General features: G+C 40.6%; 2 protein-coding genes across 2 annotated transcripts; both read left to right on the top strand.

The window, feature by feature from the left end:
* Positions 1 to 4,997: 4,997 nt before the first annotated feature.
* Positions 4,998 to 5,750, top strand: LOC111015187 (uncharacterized). Its single transcript, XM_088122186.1, has one exon. It carries the CDS (start codon positions 4,998 to 5,000, stop codon positions 5,748 to 5,750), a length of 753 nt encoding a protein of 250 aa, XP_087978312.1.
* A 1,464-nt stretch (positions 5,751 to 7,214) lies between these two features.
* LOC148212322 (uncharacterized) lies at positions 7,215 to 8,153 on the top strand. The gene is made up of 3 exons (XM_088122185.1): positions 7,215 to 7,563; positions 7,651 to 7,961; positions 8,043 to 8,153. The coding sequence occupies exons 1-3, from the start codon at positions 7,215 to 7,217 to the stop codon at positions 8,151 to 8,153; spliced, it is 771 nt and encodes a 256-aa protein (XP_087978311.1).
* Positions 8,154 to 18,820: the final 10,667 nt, after the last annotated feature.

Below are 18,820 nucleotides of genomic sequence, written 5' to 3'. Positions count from 1 at the left end.
CTTTTAAAATAGCTACTGCATATCACCCTTAGACTAATGGATTAGCTGAAGTTTCCAATAGAGAAATCAAATTAATTTTAGAGAAAACATTTAATTTGAATATGAAAGATTGGGCTATATAACTTGATGATGCATTATGAGCATACAAATACTACATTAAATATACCCTTAGGTATGTCTCCTTATCGATTAGTATTTGTGAAAGCTTATCATTTGCTCCTTGAATTAGAACACCGAACATTTTAAGCAACTAGAAAGCTTAACTTTAATTTAACTGCTATAGGTGAGGCAATGAAATTATATTTCAATGAGCTTGATGAACTTAGACATTTTTTTTATGAGAATACCAAGTTATATAAAGAAAAGACAAAAGAATGGCATGACTATAAAATTTGGTCCAAGGATTTGAGCCTTGGGATTTAGTTTTATTGCTTAATTCTCGTCGGACTATTTCCAGGTAAATTGAAATCAAGATGGTTGGGTCCATTGACAATTAAAAAAGTTTATCCGTATGGAACGATGGACTTAAAGAGATGTAAAAGGTAACATCTTGAAGTTAACGGACAAAGAGTAAAAGTATTTTGCACAACACATATTGACATAGGTAAAACCTGTGTTACTTCATGATCAATGAAAGAATAGTAGGAACAGTCCCTTAATTTAGAGATAACCAAAGCATCAAAAAGTCAAACTAATGATACAAAAATCCAGCAAAAATAAGGGCAATAATATTTTTACGAAAATTTCCCACGAATGCCACCACGAATGTAATTGAAGGACTGTTCTTACATTCTATAAACGAATGTAACATTATTGTAAAACGGTGGTAAAATTTCATGTCCTAAGAAACTCCTAATGTCTTTAACCAACGTTATTGTGGTAATTTAACAATTAAATCAAATTTCGCTCTGTCGATATCTTTACCTTTGTCCAAGATCTTATATTATAACACAATTCCTTCATGTACCCTACAATGACATTTTTCTTGATTTAACAATAGATGAGTCTCCTTGCGTCTTTGTAAAACATTTTCTAAATTTTTCAAACATGTTTCAAAAGGCTCACCAAAAACCGATAAATCATCCATTAAAATTTCAATAGTTGGTTCTACCATGTCTGGGAATATCGTTGTCATGCATTTTTGAAAAATATCGCCGTCATTCAACCTCCCTTCAAAATTAAGAAAGGACCTTTTATTCCCTTGAGTAACAAGCTAGAGAAAAGGTACACATTCTCTGGGCGGAATTAATTTTCAAATCAATTTAGCAACAAAAATCCTTTTGTCTCATTAGTTCATGAACAAGAAGACTAAATTTAAGGGCAAAATATACTTTTAGTCTCTGAATTATGAGCTAGGTGTCTATTTGATCCTTAAAATTTAAAAAAGTTATACTTTAATAGCTGAAAATGGTTCTAAATGGTCTCTGAATCAAATTTTACCGTTAGTTGACTAACGGAAAAATGACGTGCCATACTTGAGGTTTGAGGTTGCTATTTTAAAATAAGGTGGCAATTTGATTAGTTTTATATTAATTTAGGTTACCTGAAACTTTTTCTTTTTTATTTTTTAATTTAATTTTTTTGTCTTCTGTTCCCTGTTGCCTCATCCAACCTCAACCCGTCCTCCCCTTTTTCTCTCGCTAACCGCCGCACCCTACCAGAATGGGCATGGAGCAGATCTCATTTTTATTGTTATTATTTATTATTTATTTTTTAATTTCATTTCTTCATAGATTATTACCTCTCCTTATTCCTACGTTGCTCCCCTTTTCTTGCACAAGGTTATCTCAGAACAAGCGACATAATCTAAGCGTGTCTCTTAAAAGAAATTCCACTATTTCACTAAAATTGAAGCCAAATGGCTCGGAAAATCACTCCGAACGACTAATTGAACATGACACCGATAAAATTGAAATTGGATTCATAAAGAGATTTGTGCAAACCCAACCGAAGAAATTGGACCATACTGGTCGGGAAGTTGAAGGTGACCCTAACATAGGTTTTGAAGGGGATTTGGGGAGATGATGAGATACACACACCATAGCTTCGATTTCAACTTCGATTCAACGCTCAATGTTGCAGTAGATGGATCCTTGGTTGAAGAAGAAGAGGGTTTTGAATTTGAAACGTCTAGATTTGAAATGGGGGATCCTTACTTCAGCGTCGTTGTGCAGGACCCAACTCAAACCATGTCAAGTTTTTGGTTGTTTCCGGCGATAAATCAGGTTTGGGTGTTCATGCCCGTTACAATGACGAGCTTTTCAGTGGAAGGTGAACTTAACTACAGATCTGTTCCATATCAGGGGAAGAACACGAACACGATAGATGAGGAGACAAGATAGACAAAGGAAAAAATAAATAAATTTAGGTTTAAATTTTTATATTAATTTGGGTTTATCTAACTTTTTATTATTAATTTTAAATTTTAAGTTAGATAAATCCAAATTAATATAAAAATTTAAACCTAATTATGCCACGTCATTGTTCTATTAGTCAATTAACTGTAAGATTGACGGTAAGATTGACTCACGACCCTTGAGAACAATTTTTCAAACCTAGCGACTAAAGCGTTATTTTTTGAACTTCAAGAATTAAATAGATATTGGACTCAAAATTCAGGGATTAAAACTGTATTTTATCTTCAATAAATCCGAATAAATAGGTCAAATCCTCTAGGTATCGAACCAATTCAACTTCCCTTCCAAATTAAACAGATAGAAAGAAGACGAAGCATGAATGCTGATGAAGAATTCCAAAATTTTGTTTATTAAATCCTTCGACTCCAACTCATAAACTAGCCATCCTCCTGACAACTCGAAATTAATTGGTGATAACTAAAAGGGAGAAGGCATGTCAGACACATAATAACATTTGTTTGGGAGTAAACTTACCCGGGACACGTGGAGGACCCTTATTCGTGTTTGAAGAAATTAGATAAAAGAGGATTGCTTAGGTCTACCTCGGCCCCGCCGAGGTGACTGGGTTTGCCCCTTAAAAGATGAAGTATGGGCACCAAAGTTCGACCTGACTGGTGTCCGACCTGCTCGGAACCCGACAGGTCCGATATGAGAAAAGACATGTAACCGCCGGTTGTGTGTGCTGTCAGGTCCGTCACCTATAAATAGAGGGCTTCATTTCACGCTCAGGTATCGAATCTCACCTCGAACTAAATAAGGAGTCCGATCTATACTGACTTGAGCGTCGGAGTGCTTACCTTCTTGTGCAGGTCCACTCTAGTGTTCAGGTCGGAACCGAAGACCGGGTTCGAGTCCAATTCGTGAAGAACCGTTGTGCAAATTCCTGTATAAACATTTGGCGCCGTCTGTGGGAAGAGACATCTTAAGTCATCCCGATCTAAAAAATATATATATATATACGCAAGGACAGCATCCAACAAACTCTGCCAATACGACAGAACAAAGGGGTGTGAACGCTGATAACGGCCCTCAGCGAGACCTCGGTGCAAGAATAGTCGAGGACCAGGTCCGAGCAGGGCAAGAGGGAGATCTGCCCGCCATGCGAACCAAGGCTACCACCTACTCACTCCAAACCCTCAAAAGCCAACAGAGGCCGAGGAGGGACGTCGAGAAAGACCTCCCAAAGGGCCAACCAGGCAGCAGACCCTGAAGCTCTGTCTACTCTTCAGCGCGAGTTGGATGATATGCGCCATCGGTTGCGCACAATGGAAGAGATGTACGCCGAGGCAACGCGTGTTAACCGAACTGCATCTCCTTCTATAACTCCGGGAGCACCTGGTGAAAAGGGAGCTCCATCTATCCAACCTGGCGATCGCGAGCCCATTCCTAACGATGAAGGGGTGGATTACAGCTTGCGAGACAATGATCTTAGAAAGCACCTCACTGATAAGAAGAAGAAAGCCTCTCGGGAACCGAAAGATTCTCCGTCCTACTCCCGAGAGTTCTCCAACTCGAACCTGAAGGCTCAATCGAAGTACAAGCCTCTAATACCAGAAGCTGTGATTACCAGGGAAGAATTCGACCTGATGAAACACAGGTTCGATGAGTAGGTCGAGGCACTCAAAGCCAGGTGCGAGAAGAAGGAGAGCCCGTTTGACGATGGCGACTTGGGAGAATCGCCATTCACCTCGGATATTATGGAGGCTCCAATCCCTCCGAAGTTCAAGACTCCCACCATGAAGCCCTATGATGGGTCTAAGGACCCCAAAGACTATGTTGAGGTCTTCGAGGGCCTCATGGATTTTCAAGCGGCAACGGATGCAATAAAATGCCGCGCCTTCCAAATCGCGCTCACAGGCAGCGCGCGCTTGTGGTACCGAAGACTGCCGGCCAGGTCGATCTCGACCTACTCCCAGCTGAGGAAGGAGTTCATCAGTCAGTTCTTCTCTCGGCATTATGATAGAAAGACAGCGACTCACCTGGCCACCATCAGGCAGAAGGAAGGAGAGACGCTGAGAGAATATGTCACAAGGTTTCAGGAGGAGCGGCCGAAGGTTGTGCACTGCTCCGACGATTCGGCCATGTGCTACTTCCTCACCGGCCTGGCTGATGAGACCCTCACTCTGAAGCTCGAAGAGGAGGCTCCGGCAACCTTCGTCGAAGTCTTGCAGAAGGCAAAAAAGGTCATTGATGGGAAAGAGCTCCTCCGAACCAAGACTGGCCGACCTGAAAAGCAGATCGATCAGAAGAAATTGACCCAAGAGAAGAGGAAGACTGATTCCAAGTCCGGAGACAAGGGATCGTCTTCTTCCGCCAGCAGAACAGAATACCGTAGGTCGGAGAGCGGCCCCAGCTGGAGCCGACCTTATGAACGGTACACACCAACCACCATCCCCATCTCTGAGATACTCACGAACATCGAGGAGAGCGGGATGGAAAAGCTCCTGAAGCTACCTAAGAAGCTCTGAGGAGACCCAGAAAAGCGCAGCAAGGATAAGTACTGTCGTTTTCATCGCGATCACGGCCATAATACGACAAGTTGCTGGGAGTTGAAGCGCCAGATTGAAGACCTCATTCAAGATGGCTACTTTAAAAAATTCGTGTTGCAAACCGAGGTCTAACTCGGTCGAAAAGAAAGAAGAAAGGAAGCATTCAAGAACGCTGCCTCGCCGGGATGACCGACCTGCGGTCATCAACACTATTTTTGGAGGTCCGAGCGGGGGCCAGTCCGGAAACAAAAGGAAAGAACTAGCTCAGGAGGCCAGACGCGAGGTATGCATCATCAGGGAGCAAAAATCTACTTGCTCCATCACTTTCGACGATGCCGACCTGGAAGAGGTCCACTTGCCCCATAACGATGCACTGGTGATCGCCCCTCTGATCGATCACGTCTTGGTCCGAAGAGTATTGGTTGATGGAGGCGTATCTGCCAACATCTTGTCCCTCCCAACGTATCTAGCATTGCGATGGACCAGGTCACAATTAAAGAAGAGTCCAACACCCTTGGTTGGATTCTCTAGAGAATCAGTCTCCCCAGAAGGGTGCATTGACCTGCCGGTAACTATCGGACAAGACGCTACCCAAGTAACGCAGATGGCTGAGTTCGTGGTGATCGACGGCAAGTCGGCCTACAACGCCATCTTCGGGAGACCTATTATCCACTCATTCCGGGCCGTCCCCTCCACACTGCATCAAGTCTTGAAATACTCAACCTCGAATGGGGTGGGCACGGTCCGAGGTGAGCAAAAAACCTCACGGGAGTGTTATGCATCCGCACTTAAAGGGTCGGCGGTATGCGCCCTGGAGGAACAAACCAATCGTGGCAAGCTGTAGGAGTCAGAGGCCGACCTACCAAAGGAATGCAAAAGGCAGTTCTCTCCGCCAACAGAAGAGCTCGAGCTTGTTCCTTTACTTAGCCCCAAAAAACAAGTAAGCATAGGAACCAAGCTGGGGGCCACTGACAGGGAAGAACTGATCAACTTCCTCAGGTCTAACTCAGACGTCTTCGCATGGTCTCACGAGGACATGCCTGGTATCGACCCGAAGATCATGGTGCATCGCCTCAACATAGACCCATCATTCCGACCTGTAAAGCAAAAAAGAAGACCTGTAAATAAAGAGAGGAGTGATGTAATTGTTGAGGAAGTAAACAAACTCTTAAAAGCTGAATATATACGAGAAATTATGTATCCTGAGTGGCTCTCTAACGTTGTATTAGTTAAAAAATCCAACGGGAAGTGGAGGATGTGCGTGGACTTTACAAATTTAAATAAGGTGTGCCCAAAAGATTGCTTCCCCCTTCCAAAGATCGACCAGCTCGTGGACGCAATAGCCGGGCACGAGCTACTCACCTTCATGGATGCCTACTCCGGATACAACCAAATTAAAATGCATTTGCCAGACCAAGATCACACCGCGTTCATAACAGACCAAGATCTGTACTGCTACAAGGTGATGCCTTTTGGCCTAAAAAATGTGGGTGCGACCTACCAAAGGATGGTGAACAAAATGTTTGCCAAGCAGATCGGTCGGAATATGGAAGTGTATGTGGACAACATGCTTGTCAAGAGCAAGCAGTCAAAGTCGCATCTTTCCGATCTGACCGAAGCTTTTGGAGTGCTACGCAAGTACCAAATGAAGCTCAATCCGACCAAGTGTGCTTTCAGAGTCTCCTCGGGAAAATTCCTTGGTTTTATGGTAAATAACCGTGGGATTGAGGCTAACCCAGAGAAAATAAAGGCCGTGCTCGAGATGGAGGCACCCAAGACTCTAAAGCAGCTTTAGTGCCTCAATGGCAGGATTGCAGCCTTGAATAGGTTCGTGTCAAGATCGACGGACAAGTGTCTTCCATTCTTCAAAGTTCTTAGGAAGAAGGGACCGTTCGAATGGACGGAAGAGTGTAAGCAAGCGCTGGGGCAGTTAAAAGACTATCTCTGCTCGGCACCTCTACTCGCGAAGCCATTACCAGGGGAAAAACTCCATTTGTACCTGGCGGTATCTGCTAGCGCCGTCAGCTCGGCACTGATCAAGCAGGAGGGTGCGAGCCAGAGCCCCGTTTATTACACCAGTAAGGCCATGACCGAGGTCGAGACCAGATATCCCCAAATGGAGAAGCTGGCCCTCGCTTTAGTCACCTCGGCCCGAAGACTTAGGCCGTACTTCCAAGCGCACACGGTCGTAGTACTTACAAACTTGCCCCTGAAGAATATTTTCCTTAAGCCTGAAACATCAGGGCGTCTGATGAAGTGGGCATTGGAATTGAGCGAGTACGACATCCAGTTCGAGCCCAGAACTGCGATGAAAGGACAAGCAGTGGCCGATTTTATCGCAGAGCTCACTCCACCACCTCAGTTGGTCAAATCCGACCTCTCGTGGACGATCTTCGTTGATGGATCTTCTAATGAGAGGGGGTGCGGGGCAGGAATCCTCTTGCTCGCACCAGGAGGTGAGGGATTTGAATATGCTCTGCGGTTCAACTTTCGGACGTCAAATAATGAGGCCGAGTACGAAGCACTCCCAGCAGGCCTGCGCGTTGCCAAAGAACTGGGGGCCAGTCACACAAAGGTCTTTAGTGACTCCCAGCTAGTTGTAAATCAGATCAAGGAGGAGTACCAAGCGAAGGACCCCCGGATGGAAAAATATCTGAGTAAGGTCAGATCGCACCTCGCCCAGTTCGGGACTTACGAGGTGAGTCAAGTTCCAAGATCTGAGAACTCTAATGCAAATGCTTTAGCCAAATTGGCATCAGCATACGAGACCGACCTGGCTAGATCGGTCCCGGTCGAAATCTTGGACACTCCTTCAATCTTGGAGCCAGATGTAATGGAGGTTGATACTTCATCACTCACTTGGATGGACCCAATTGTGGAGTTCATCAAAGGAAACCCACCCCAAGATCCAAAGGAGCAAAAGAAGATGGCGCGAAGAGCAGCCCGGTTCATACTCCGAGAAGGAATGTTGTACCTGCGTGGCTTCTCCCTGCCTCTCCTCAAGTGTGTGACTCCCGAAGAAGGCCTTTACATTCTTAGGGAAGTTCATGAAGGGGTGTGTGGAAACCACTCTGGCGCCAGGTCGTTGTCGGCCAAGGTGGTTCGACAAGGGTACTATTGGCCCAGTGTCGAGCAGGATGCAAAACAGTTTGTGAGAGCTTGTGACAACTGCCAACGTTTCGCAAATATTATACATCAACCTCCCGAACTGCTCATCCCCATCTCGGCCCCATGGCCATTTGCGTAATGGGGATGGACATCATAGGTCATTTTCCTCTGGGCAAAGGACAAACAAAGTTCGCCATTGTCGCTGTGGATTACTTCACTAAGTGGGCCGAAGCCGAGGCACTATCCCACATCACAGAGTCCAGGGTCACGTCGTTCATATGGACAAACATTGTGTGCCGCTTTGGCATACCAAATGCTATTGTGACAGACAACGGAAAACAATTTGACAATGCAAAGTTCAAGGACTTTTGCAGAAAACTTGGTATAAGCCACCTCAGTTCGTCCCCTGCGCATCCAAAAGCGAATGGACAAGTTGAAGCAGTAAATAAGATCATAAAGCGAGGACTCAAGCTAAGGTTGGACTCCAGAAAGGGAAGATGGGTCGAGGAGCTACCTGAAGTTTTGTGGTCATATCGAACCTCCCCAAGGGAGTCAACTGGCGAAACTCCGTTCTCGCTAGCCTTTGGTTCCGAAGTTGTTGTACCAGTCGAGATCGGCATACCAACAGACAGGGTAGAACAGTACGAGCCAGCAAAGAACGAGGAAGAGCTACTCCTTAACTTGGACTTATTGGAAGGGAAAAAGGAAATGGCTCAGCTGCGCTTAGCAGAGTATCAGAACAGAATGGCCAGACATTACAATGCCCGAGTTCGACCTCGAAGCTTTCAAGTTGGAAATTTAGTCTGAAGAAAAATTCAGAGTCATGTTGGCACCCTTGACCCAAGTTGGGAGGGACCATGCGAAGTCAAAGGCATAGTCCGACCTGAAACTTATATGCTGGCTGACCTGGAAGGAAGAGTGCTTGCGCATCCATGGAACGCGGAGCACTTGAAGTGCTATTACCCCTGAAATGTCAAAATAGTCCCAAAATGGGCTTGTAGAAATTTTCAAGGGGCGGAACTTTCAATAAATGGGGCTATTTAATTTCATAACTCCGAGTTCGATTAGAAATTAAATGGGGGCCACGGACTCCCACAAGATTTAAAATCGGCAAAGTAAGGGCAAAACTCGATCAAATTCGATCCTCAAAACCCACGGGTTTGAGGTGCGATGTCAAAGTCAATTACGAACCAAAATTCAATCCTTTGAACGCTTAAGTTAAAGGTGTGATGTTGAAGGTTCAAGAAATTCAATCCTCTAAACCTACGGGTTCGAGGTGCGATGTGAATATTAACTATGGACACAAAATTCAACCCTTTGAACGAACAAGTTAAAGGTGCAATGTAGAAAGTTCCAATTGCCTAGTGTTCTTTCGGACTTCCGAGTTCGAGGAGAATTATTAAAGATTAACAAAAGAAACTCTCAAATTCAAACCTTAGGTAAGAGGTACGATGTGAAAAGAGTTATCTTAAAGCTTAAGCCCAAAGTTAAGTTAGAGGTGCGATCCTTTAAGTTAGAGGTGCGAGATGAATTTATTCATTTGTAAGTTCCAACTTGCAAAAGCAAGATTAAAAGCCTAAAAGAAGAAGTAGCAGAAGAGCAAATGGAAATGGAGAATTGGAAATTTCATTAATCAAAAGGGGAGAGCCAAGGCTTATATACCTTGTAGCCCAGCCCAAAGGCTTACAAAAAAAAAAAACTAATGAGACTCAGCCGCTCCCGAGGTGAGAAGATAGCTCGCCTTGAGAACCTAGAAGGTTGACCTCCTGAGATTCGTTCTGCTAGGAAGGGACTCCTTCTTGGGTGGTGCCGACCTCAGTAGGTTCCTAACTTGGGACCTCGTCTTTCTCCAGGTCGGAGTAGTCAGAGTCCAGATCTTTGACGTATTTGTCCACCAGGGATGCAGGACCTGGGGTGCCATTAGGCCCAGAAGCCCATTTCTCAGCGTACTTCTTCTTCAGATCGCCGAGGTCGACCTGGAGGTGTGGCATGTCAGCAGCAATCCCCTTCATCAGGAATTTGAAGCCTGCGTTGCTGAAGTCCTTGGCAAACCCGTCAAAATCTGGGTGCTGCCTGAAGGCTGTTTCAAGAAGAGTTCCATTAGAAAGACGCTCCTTCTCCGCCTTCAACTCGGCAGTAAGACGCCCAATTGTAGCGTCTTTCCCTTCGAAGGCCTGGAGCAGGTCGTCCATTTCTTTAAGGAGTTGGAACTTCTCCTTCTCCAGCCCCTTAGTGATAGCGTGGGCAGCTCGGAGGTGGGCCTTGTGCCTTTCATCCTCCCTCTTCAGCAGCTCGGCTTTGGCTTCAACCTCAGCCCTCAGTATGTCCACCTCGCTCCGAGCCTTCAGCAGCTCCCCCTTGATCGTAGTGGCAGCCTCCAGGGCAGCAGAGGAATTCTCCCTCTCCTTCGCCACCAAGGCCTCCCTTCCATCCAGCTCGGCCTTGATCATGACTGCTAAATAGATGGAGGCAGTGAACGCCTGTAAGACATAGAAGGCGAACACATGTTAGACCAAATCAAGTTATGAGACGACAAAATAAGTGCTAAAGAGTAGGTCTTACCTCGATGGCGTGGTCGATAGTCCGCTGCAGCACGGACCCTAGGTCGCTCACAAACTTGGAGGCTCTCCTAAGACAGCGATCCAAGCAGGCAGCCGAGATGCGTGACACCTGGTCTTTCACCCCGGAGCTCGACGGTTCCATTCTGAACCGCATCTTCACGTCGGATGTGCCCCTCATCCGAGCTTCAGGGTCGTCTACGAGGTCGGCATGGCTTGAAGGCAGGGGGCCGCGAGGTCCAACCTCCGAGGAGGAGGTGGTCTTCTTCTTCTTCTTCCTCCTCTTCAGAGGAGAGCCCTCTCTCACCTCACGAAGAGGTGACACGTCCAAGGCCTCGGACTCGCTCCTCGAGCGCTTCTCCCTGGAGCGCTCCTCAGTACAATCCAACTCAATCACCGGAGTTGGAGTTGCAGAAGATGGACTAGCCTGGTCCTGAGCTGCATTCTGATCCACGGCAGGTGTAGATGGTTCAGAGCTCTGAATTGTCTTAAGGGCGTGAGCACGGCCCTTAGACTTGCGTTTCACGCTGCTTGTGAATCCACACACCATAGCTGCAGTACGAATAAGAAGAAATGTTAGAAGTAAAAAACTTGAAGCTAAAATTGAGATTGAGATCGAACACGACTTATCGAGCTCGGAGTTTGGCCTCGAAGCTTCAATTGGACGAACTAAAGGATTGTAGTCCAATAGCCCTGATTCTAGCAGCAGCTTGTCGGTGACCAAGGTCCCGATCTTCCGGCCCCTTGGGAAGTTGTCCTTGTAGAATTTGAGGGTGTCAAAAGTAGCTTGATCGAGCTCGGGAATCGGCTTGATTGATACTGCACAAAATAAACAAAAGTTCGAGTTAGATGTGAATACCAAGAAATGAAAAGAAAAAGAAAATAAGAAAAACTTCATACCTAGGTTCCCAAACCTAGCAGGCACGTCAAAGAAGGGACGGCCTGATTCGTCCTTTGCCAACCACTCTCCAGAGGCAAAGAACCACTTGCCTACCCATCCCTTGATAGAGGTCAGCCCCTTGACTATACCACCCGCGCCCTTCCTTGCGCACATATAGTACCGACCAGGTTTTTTGGCTATCCTCTTGGCCTCAAAACATCCAAGGAGCTGACCAACACTTAGCAGCTCGGCCTCGTCCTCATCCCGAGCTCACAACCAAAAAAGAATGGCTAAAGCAAAAATGACACCCCACCCATTGGGGGCCACTTGAGCAGGAGCCAGTCCAGTTCGGTTTAAGAACTCCTGGGCGAAAGGATGAAGGGGAAGCCTGAGGCCGTACTCAAAAATCTTGAGATAAAGAGTGACCCATCCCTCTGGGGGATTGTCAGCTCTTTCCCCTTCCTCCGGAATCCTAAGAAGGATGTCATTCGGAATGTTAAACCCCCTACGAAGGGGTCCAAGATAATGCTCGGGCATCCTGGAAGGGTACTCCAAACCCTGGCCCGAGGTGGAGGTATCACTATCCTCTCCGTCATCTGAGAACCTAAAGTTCTCTATTTCTTCAAGCTCGGATTCTAACCTACGAGCTAAGACCTCCCCAGAGTCACTTAGTTTGGGGGGTGAACTACTTATCGTCCGACCTAAACTATCCAAGCTATCGCTACTAGAGGGGGAAGACAAGAAAACTACCATGTTTGAAAGAAGAGTAAGAGCAAGAAGAAATGACTGACCTAGAGAAAGGGTTCGAGCTGGTTTCAGATCGAACTCCAGAAATTCAGGAAACGTAAGGTTTGACCTGAAGTTTCGGGACTATTTATAGCTGATCGGAAAAATCTCCGCGTCGTACACGTGTAACCAACGAGCGGCTGGGATCTTCTCGGGATACGCAACGACGAAACGCTTGAGTACTCCGACAACCTGGCAGGTCGAAACGTATTTCGCAACGGTCATATTCCCTCTACAAATAGAAAGTCACCACGTGTCCAAAATAGATTCGAATGAACTTCTCTGTCAGGTTGAGATCGAACCTAACAGAGAGGGGGCCAATGTTTGGGAGTAAACGTACCCGGGACACGTGGAGGACCCTTATTCGTGTTTGAATAAATTAGATAAAAGAGGATTGCTTTAGGTTAAAAATAATGTGCATAAGATATACATTAAAACTATAGGTTATACGAGAAAATGTTTTAGAATATGATTCTAATTTTATAATAAATAATTAAGTGTTAATTATTTATGTATATATATATTTATTAATTATTAATTGGATTAGCACCTTGATTAATTAATAAATATAATTAATTATTAATCCAATTAATAATTAATAAATATATATATACATAAATAATTAACACTTAATTATTTATTATAAAATTAGAATCATATTCTAAAACATTTCTCTCGTATAACCTATAGTTTTAATGTACATCTTATCCACATTATTTTTAACCTATAGTTTTAATATGAATCTTATTCATATTAATTTTATTTGAATCTCATTCAAATAATATCTCTCATAATATATAGTTTTAATTTACAATTAACTATATATATTATAATGTATCAATATACATATAATCCCTTAAGTAATTTAAACAATTCAAATTCTTCCAAAAAATTTGATCCTCGTTTTACCCGTTATGAGCTAGCAAGGGGACCTAATGGACCTACAGATCCGAAGCTCCAACGATGCAAGGTTAATCGGTCAAACTCATTGACCGAGTTAATCTAGATTCGTTAACTGCGGGTCATTCCACTAAAGACCCGCAGTTGCACTCTTCTCACTGCAGAATGTTTTCGTGTCTAGGGATATACGACCATTAATGACGAGTCAATCCTTCACGAGTGTTTGTAACTCAAGTTGGGTCAAATTACCGTTTTACCCCTGAGTTACATCTTACTCCTTAAACACCACTGCTCCTCTAATGAACAACCCGGTTATGGTCCAACCAATAACCGGAAGTCCCTCTCGGCCAATGAGAGGATGGGGCCCCTTGTTCAAGTCCCGGAGTCAGCATTTAAGGGAACACTCATCACTCCCCTAAAGTCGGGGAGGAGTAAATTCCATCTTGTGAAGTTATGTTCCCAGCTCCCCACTCGGTCTCGTCCCCAAAATGGTAGGAATGTTGAGTCGGCAACTCGGGCCACTCTCACCCATACAGATCAAAGAACGAGCCCTCAGGGGCAGGAGTCCATAACTCACTCAGGATTGAGAATGAGTTGTCTGGTCATCCTAAGAAATGACAATCTATTATTTAACGGTGTTACATCTAAAGATTGCCTATTTCGCGGTCCGGTCTTATACAAACTCATTGTATAGGATACCCCCACTCGCATGTCTCCACACGAACGACCTGGATCGAGTCGTCTGTAACCTTTACAGAGCGGGCCGTATCCATAGTGTTGCTAGGATAAGGTACCCAGCCTTATCCATATACTATAGACCCTTTAAGTTATTCACGGGACATTATCCATTCATATATCAGGGGTATATCAAATATATACCCCGTATATCAACTATATACCCAGTATATATACTGTCCCGATTACATCAAAAATAACCTTGGATGTTTAGTTTATTGGATTTTGGACAATGCAAAGCTATGATTCAACAACAAATTTATTGAATAAAACTTTATTAAATAGACATTTGTTTTTACAAAATACAAACTACGAGTTTAGGGCAACACACCCAACAATTGTTCTTCTTCTTCAAGGGTTGAAGAAAATAAAACAGGACACAGAAAAGAAAACTCCCACCAATTCTCTCAAGAGCTCTCTCAATCTCTCTCTCGTTCCAAAGAAATTCTCCCACAAGAACGATCTCGTACCCAGAGGATAGCAAGGAAGGCTCGGTGGTGGTGTTCGTCGGAAATTTGTTGAAGAAACGTTCTTCAAATGTATTGAGTTTCCTCTGTATTTTCCTTCTTTCAATTTCGGTTTTGTATCCCGAAAATCAGCAACGAAGATCCGCTTCCACTCCGGGATTCACATCCCTTGATAGACTTGGGTAATTTCAGACCCAACCCATGGATTTGGGCTCTATTTGGGTTACGAGCCCGATTTAATCTAAAAATATTTGGGCTGTGGTGATTTTGGACTCAGTTCAATTCTTTAAGTGGATTTATACTTATTTAAATATCAATCCACCATAATGGTCTCATGGCAATTTGGGTTTCGAGCCAAAATGTCATCCATTTTATTTTTAAACTAAATCGATACTGGACCTAATTTTGTATGACCTCATTAGACCCACTAAAACCATTTCAAAGGGTCAAATGAAAGACACCTGACATTATTTGAGAATTGTCATTTTTCGTCTTTAATTTTAATCTAGGGATAATTTATAATTACCCCAAATTTAATAAAAATATAGTTTTGTCAATAATGACCGATCGTTTATCATTGACCCAAAATTTATGGTTCTATGTATAGAAAATGATATTCATTTACAGCTCATCTAATTCACATTTGTTAAACACATGTATAAAAAGAAAAATAAAAAATAAAAAAGTTTTAAATAAACCAAAGAAACCTTAATTGAGTTAATTTTTTTTTTCCTGTGTTTGGTGGTGGCGGCGGGCGGGGGCCCAAATAAAAGAGTAACGAAAGCAAACGAAGAAATTGGAAGAAGCAAAAAGTGGTTCACAGCTTGGAGTGGAATTGAAAATCCCAGCTTTGTTTGTGAGTGTGACACACAATTCTTGAGTATGACAGATTCCTCACATTCCCCTTTTAAGTATTTGGATTTTCCCACATAAAGGCTGAATTCAATGCTCTTTTCCCCATTTATATTATTATATTCATCTTGACATCATCAGATCATGTTATTTGACATATTTCAAATCCAACCCAATTTATTTTATTTATCACCATAATATATATATATATAATCTATATTCTTTAGTGTCTGGACCAATTTACACGCACATCGACTAGTTTCATGGAACAACCTCTTAGGTAGGTAGCTATCATGAAGTTTGAATCTATTGTCCCTAAATTATTTTTACGTGGATCCTCTTGGACGAATGAATTACTCATGATAGTTACATAGTATTTAATCAAATATCAACATAATATTACAGTTGTTTTAGTATTGGAGGTGTATAACTTATATTTTAAAGGTTGAGCCTAAGTTTAGTTTAATATATTGAATTCTCTTAAGCTTGTAAAGCTATACGCTTACTTTGATCGATTAGAGATGAAAAACTCTGATAAACTAAACATTTTTTTTATTATAATTGTTTTTTTTATATTCGTGAGTGTTCAAACCAGCTTACACGTATCTTGATTAAACTCACGGGATAACCGCTTGATCCTACAACATTTGATGTTGGACAACATATAGGAATTAGTTCCTAAGATAGGTGCCCATTGTGAGATTTGAACCTTTTCCCGATCACAAACTAAACATGAACCATGTAGTCTAAATTTTTATAACTCATTTAATTTCTCTATACAATTCAAATATATCAAATTTGAGGCTACAAACCTAAAGACTATTAAAATATAAATCATTTATTTGACTCTGGACATGATATGTAGCATCTTTCTTATTATATATTTTCTAAATGATAGTATTAAGTTAAATTAATACTTTTTTGTAATCCCTATCCCAAATAGACACAACTAATCATACCTAACAATAAAAATCAATTATATGAGTAGGTTTAATCCGCTTGTTTGAGAACGTTGGAGTGATTTTAGCAAATGAGATTTAATGGTAATTGTTTTGTGAAACTGATTTTTATATAATTATTTTAACATTTGGTTACACAAATTTTCAAGTGACTTTTATATAATTAAAAATGGTTTTAAATGATTAATATACAAAGTCCAAAATTTTGAGAGAGAGAGAGAGTTGTTAGGGAGAAACAAAAATATCAGAGAGAAAATTGTAGAGGGTGAGAGACAAACATTTTAGATAGAAAAATAAACTTATAAAATAGAGAACTAAAAGTTAAGAGATAGATTACAAAAATTTTTAGAGGAAACAATCAGAGAAAATAAACAAAATTAAAGATAAATAGAATTAGGGAGTGACAAAAATTTAAAAAAAAAACTCCCAATATTTAAGGTCAAAATAACGTCGATACAAAGAAAATTTTGAAAATTAAAACAATAACCATTTTAAAAATTAATTTTCTCTTAACTTTTTAGTAAAAATTTACTTAGGGAATCACCTTATGAGCGATTGAGCGGGAATCACATAAAGTTGTTTTGTATTTTCCAAAATAACTTATGAATCCTTGCCAAGTATTCTATTTTAAATTGAAAGATTTTGGCATGAGTAGAAATGATTCTAGTAATGCGAAAATCACTCTAAAATATACCTCAAGTATAGTTCAAGTGGCCAAATACCAATGTTTTGGTTATGGACTCTCACTATTTGAACCATTTTATCTCATTAAATAATGTAATAATCTTTTATATTTTTGTTATTATATTAATATTTTTTTTATAGAGCTAAATGTAGGAGCTAAATTACGGAAAATTATAGTATAAACAAAGAAAGTAAAAATTATAGTATAAACAAACAGAGTAAATATGTGTCTGTGTCTGAGTACTAGAAAAATTTTGCTTTTGAAACTTGTTAATTAGATAAAGGTTTTACTCAAATTTTGCTTTCATGTGTCTTTTTAAATTTCGTTTTTTAATATGCAATCGAATATCGAATTATTTAGGGCCAATTTGATAACATGTTTTTCCATTTATTGTTTCTTCTTTTTTGTTTACAAATTTTAAAAAAATAAATATTTGGTAACTGCATAGGTTTTGTGTCTCTCATTTTTAAGTAACATTCCAAAAATTATGTAGAAACATTAGAAACAACAAAATCAATATCTTGTTTTTTTTCATGTTTTCAGTTTTTTCAAACATAAATATAACATAAAAATGTGAATATATGTAATTTTGAAAAATTAATTTTCATTTTAGAGAACAAGAAATAAGAAAGGGTTACCAAACATATCCTATTTATTTTTATAAAAAAGAAAGAAAACTTATACAATATAATTTTGTTTTTTTTATTATTACGAGATAGGATACAAGAAACATAAAAAGATAAACAAGAAACATAAATATTACTTTAACATGACCAAATCTATTCAAAATCACAGTTTTTTCTCCTTTTTCATAGGCACTTCCATTACTATTAGCATATTGAAGAAACTATGTGGAATGGTTAGTTTAAGAATTATGGAGATCTAAAAGCATTTTGTGTTTCTTGAGCTCGGTCAACAATAAAAAGACCAAAGCAGAAAGCAAAAAATAAAAAAACTAAGAATCTATTTGGAAATGTTTTCGTTTATTGTTTCTCTTTTTTAATTTTATTAAGAAACGACTTAAACATTTGACAATTATTTATTTTCCTTTTTTATTATTTTTTGAAAAATTCCTCAAAATTGTATTTTAGAAACTAAAAAACAAATTTATTGTTACTTGTTCCGGTTTCCTATTTGATTCAAAACACAAATACAAATAGAGTTTCATCATACAACAAGAAAAATCAAAGAAATTAAGGGCTCCTCTAGTAATGTTATCCTTTCTTATTTCTTGTTTTCATTTTTATTACCAAACTTTAAGCATTAACAATTATTTATCTTCATTGTGTCTCATTTTAGGAAATATTCTCAAAATTGTATAGAAATTTTAGAAAGAACAAAAACAAGTTTCTTATTTTTTGTTTCCGTTTCATATTTGTTCCAAAACATAAATACAAATATAGTTTTATCATATAGAAAGCAAAATAAAAGAAACTAACAGCGTGTGTCGTAATGTCCCGTTTCTTATTTCTCCTTTCCAATTTTATTAAGAAACCTAAGCATTTAATAATGATTTATTTTCCTTGTTTATCATCGTTTGAAAACATTCTCAAAATTGTATAGAAATTTTAGTTACAACATCAACTTGTTTCTTGTTTCTTCTCATTTCTATTTGTTACAAAACATTAATACAAATCTAGCTTTATCATTCATAAATTTATTGGTGTTGGAGCGAAAGATAAAAAGAAAATAGAAACAAGAAATTGAAACGTTTACCGAAAATAAAATACCAAAAGATCATAAAGGAAGCAAAGAAAAATTGAGAGCCCCATGGCAGGCCCGGCCCCCACCCCCACCTAGCTACAATGACAGCGTCTGAAAAGAAAACGAACTTATCCAATGAATAAGAACTTCAAAACAAAAAAAACAAAGAAAAAGAAAAATTCTCTCTCTTCTCTCTTTTATCTTTGTGTAAGAAAAACATGCATATTAATGACTGACAAGAAAAAACGTCTCAAGTTTTGGTCCATATTCCTTTCAAATT

The sequence above is a fragment of the Momordica charantia genome (genome assembly GCF_013281855.1).
Source record: "Momordica charantia cultivar OHB3-1 chromosome 3 unlocalized genomic scaffold, Mcharantia_2.0 BLBB01000003.1, whole genome shotgun sequence".
NCBI classification, from domain to species: Eukaryota; Viridiplantae; Streptophyta; class Magnoliopsida; order Cucurbitales; family Cucurbitaceae; genus Momordica; species Momordica charantia.
This window is presented reverse-complemented; position numbering and strand designations above follow the sequence as displayed.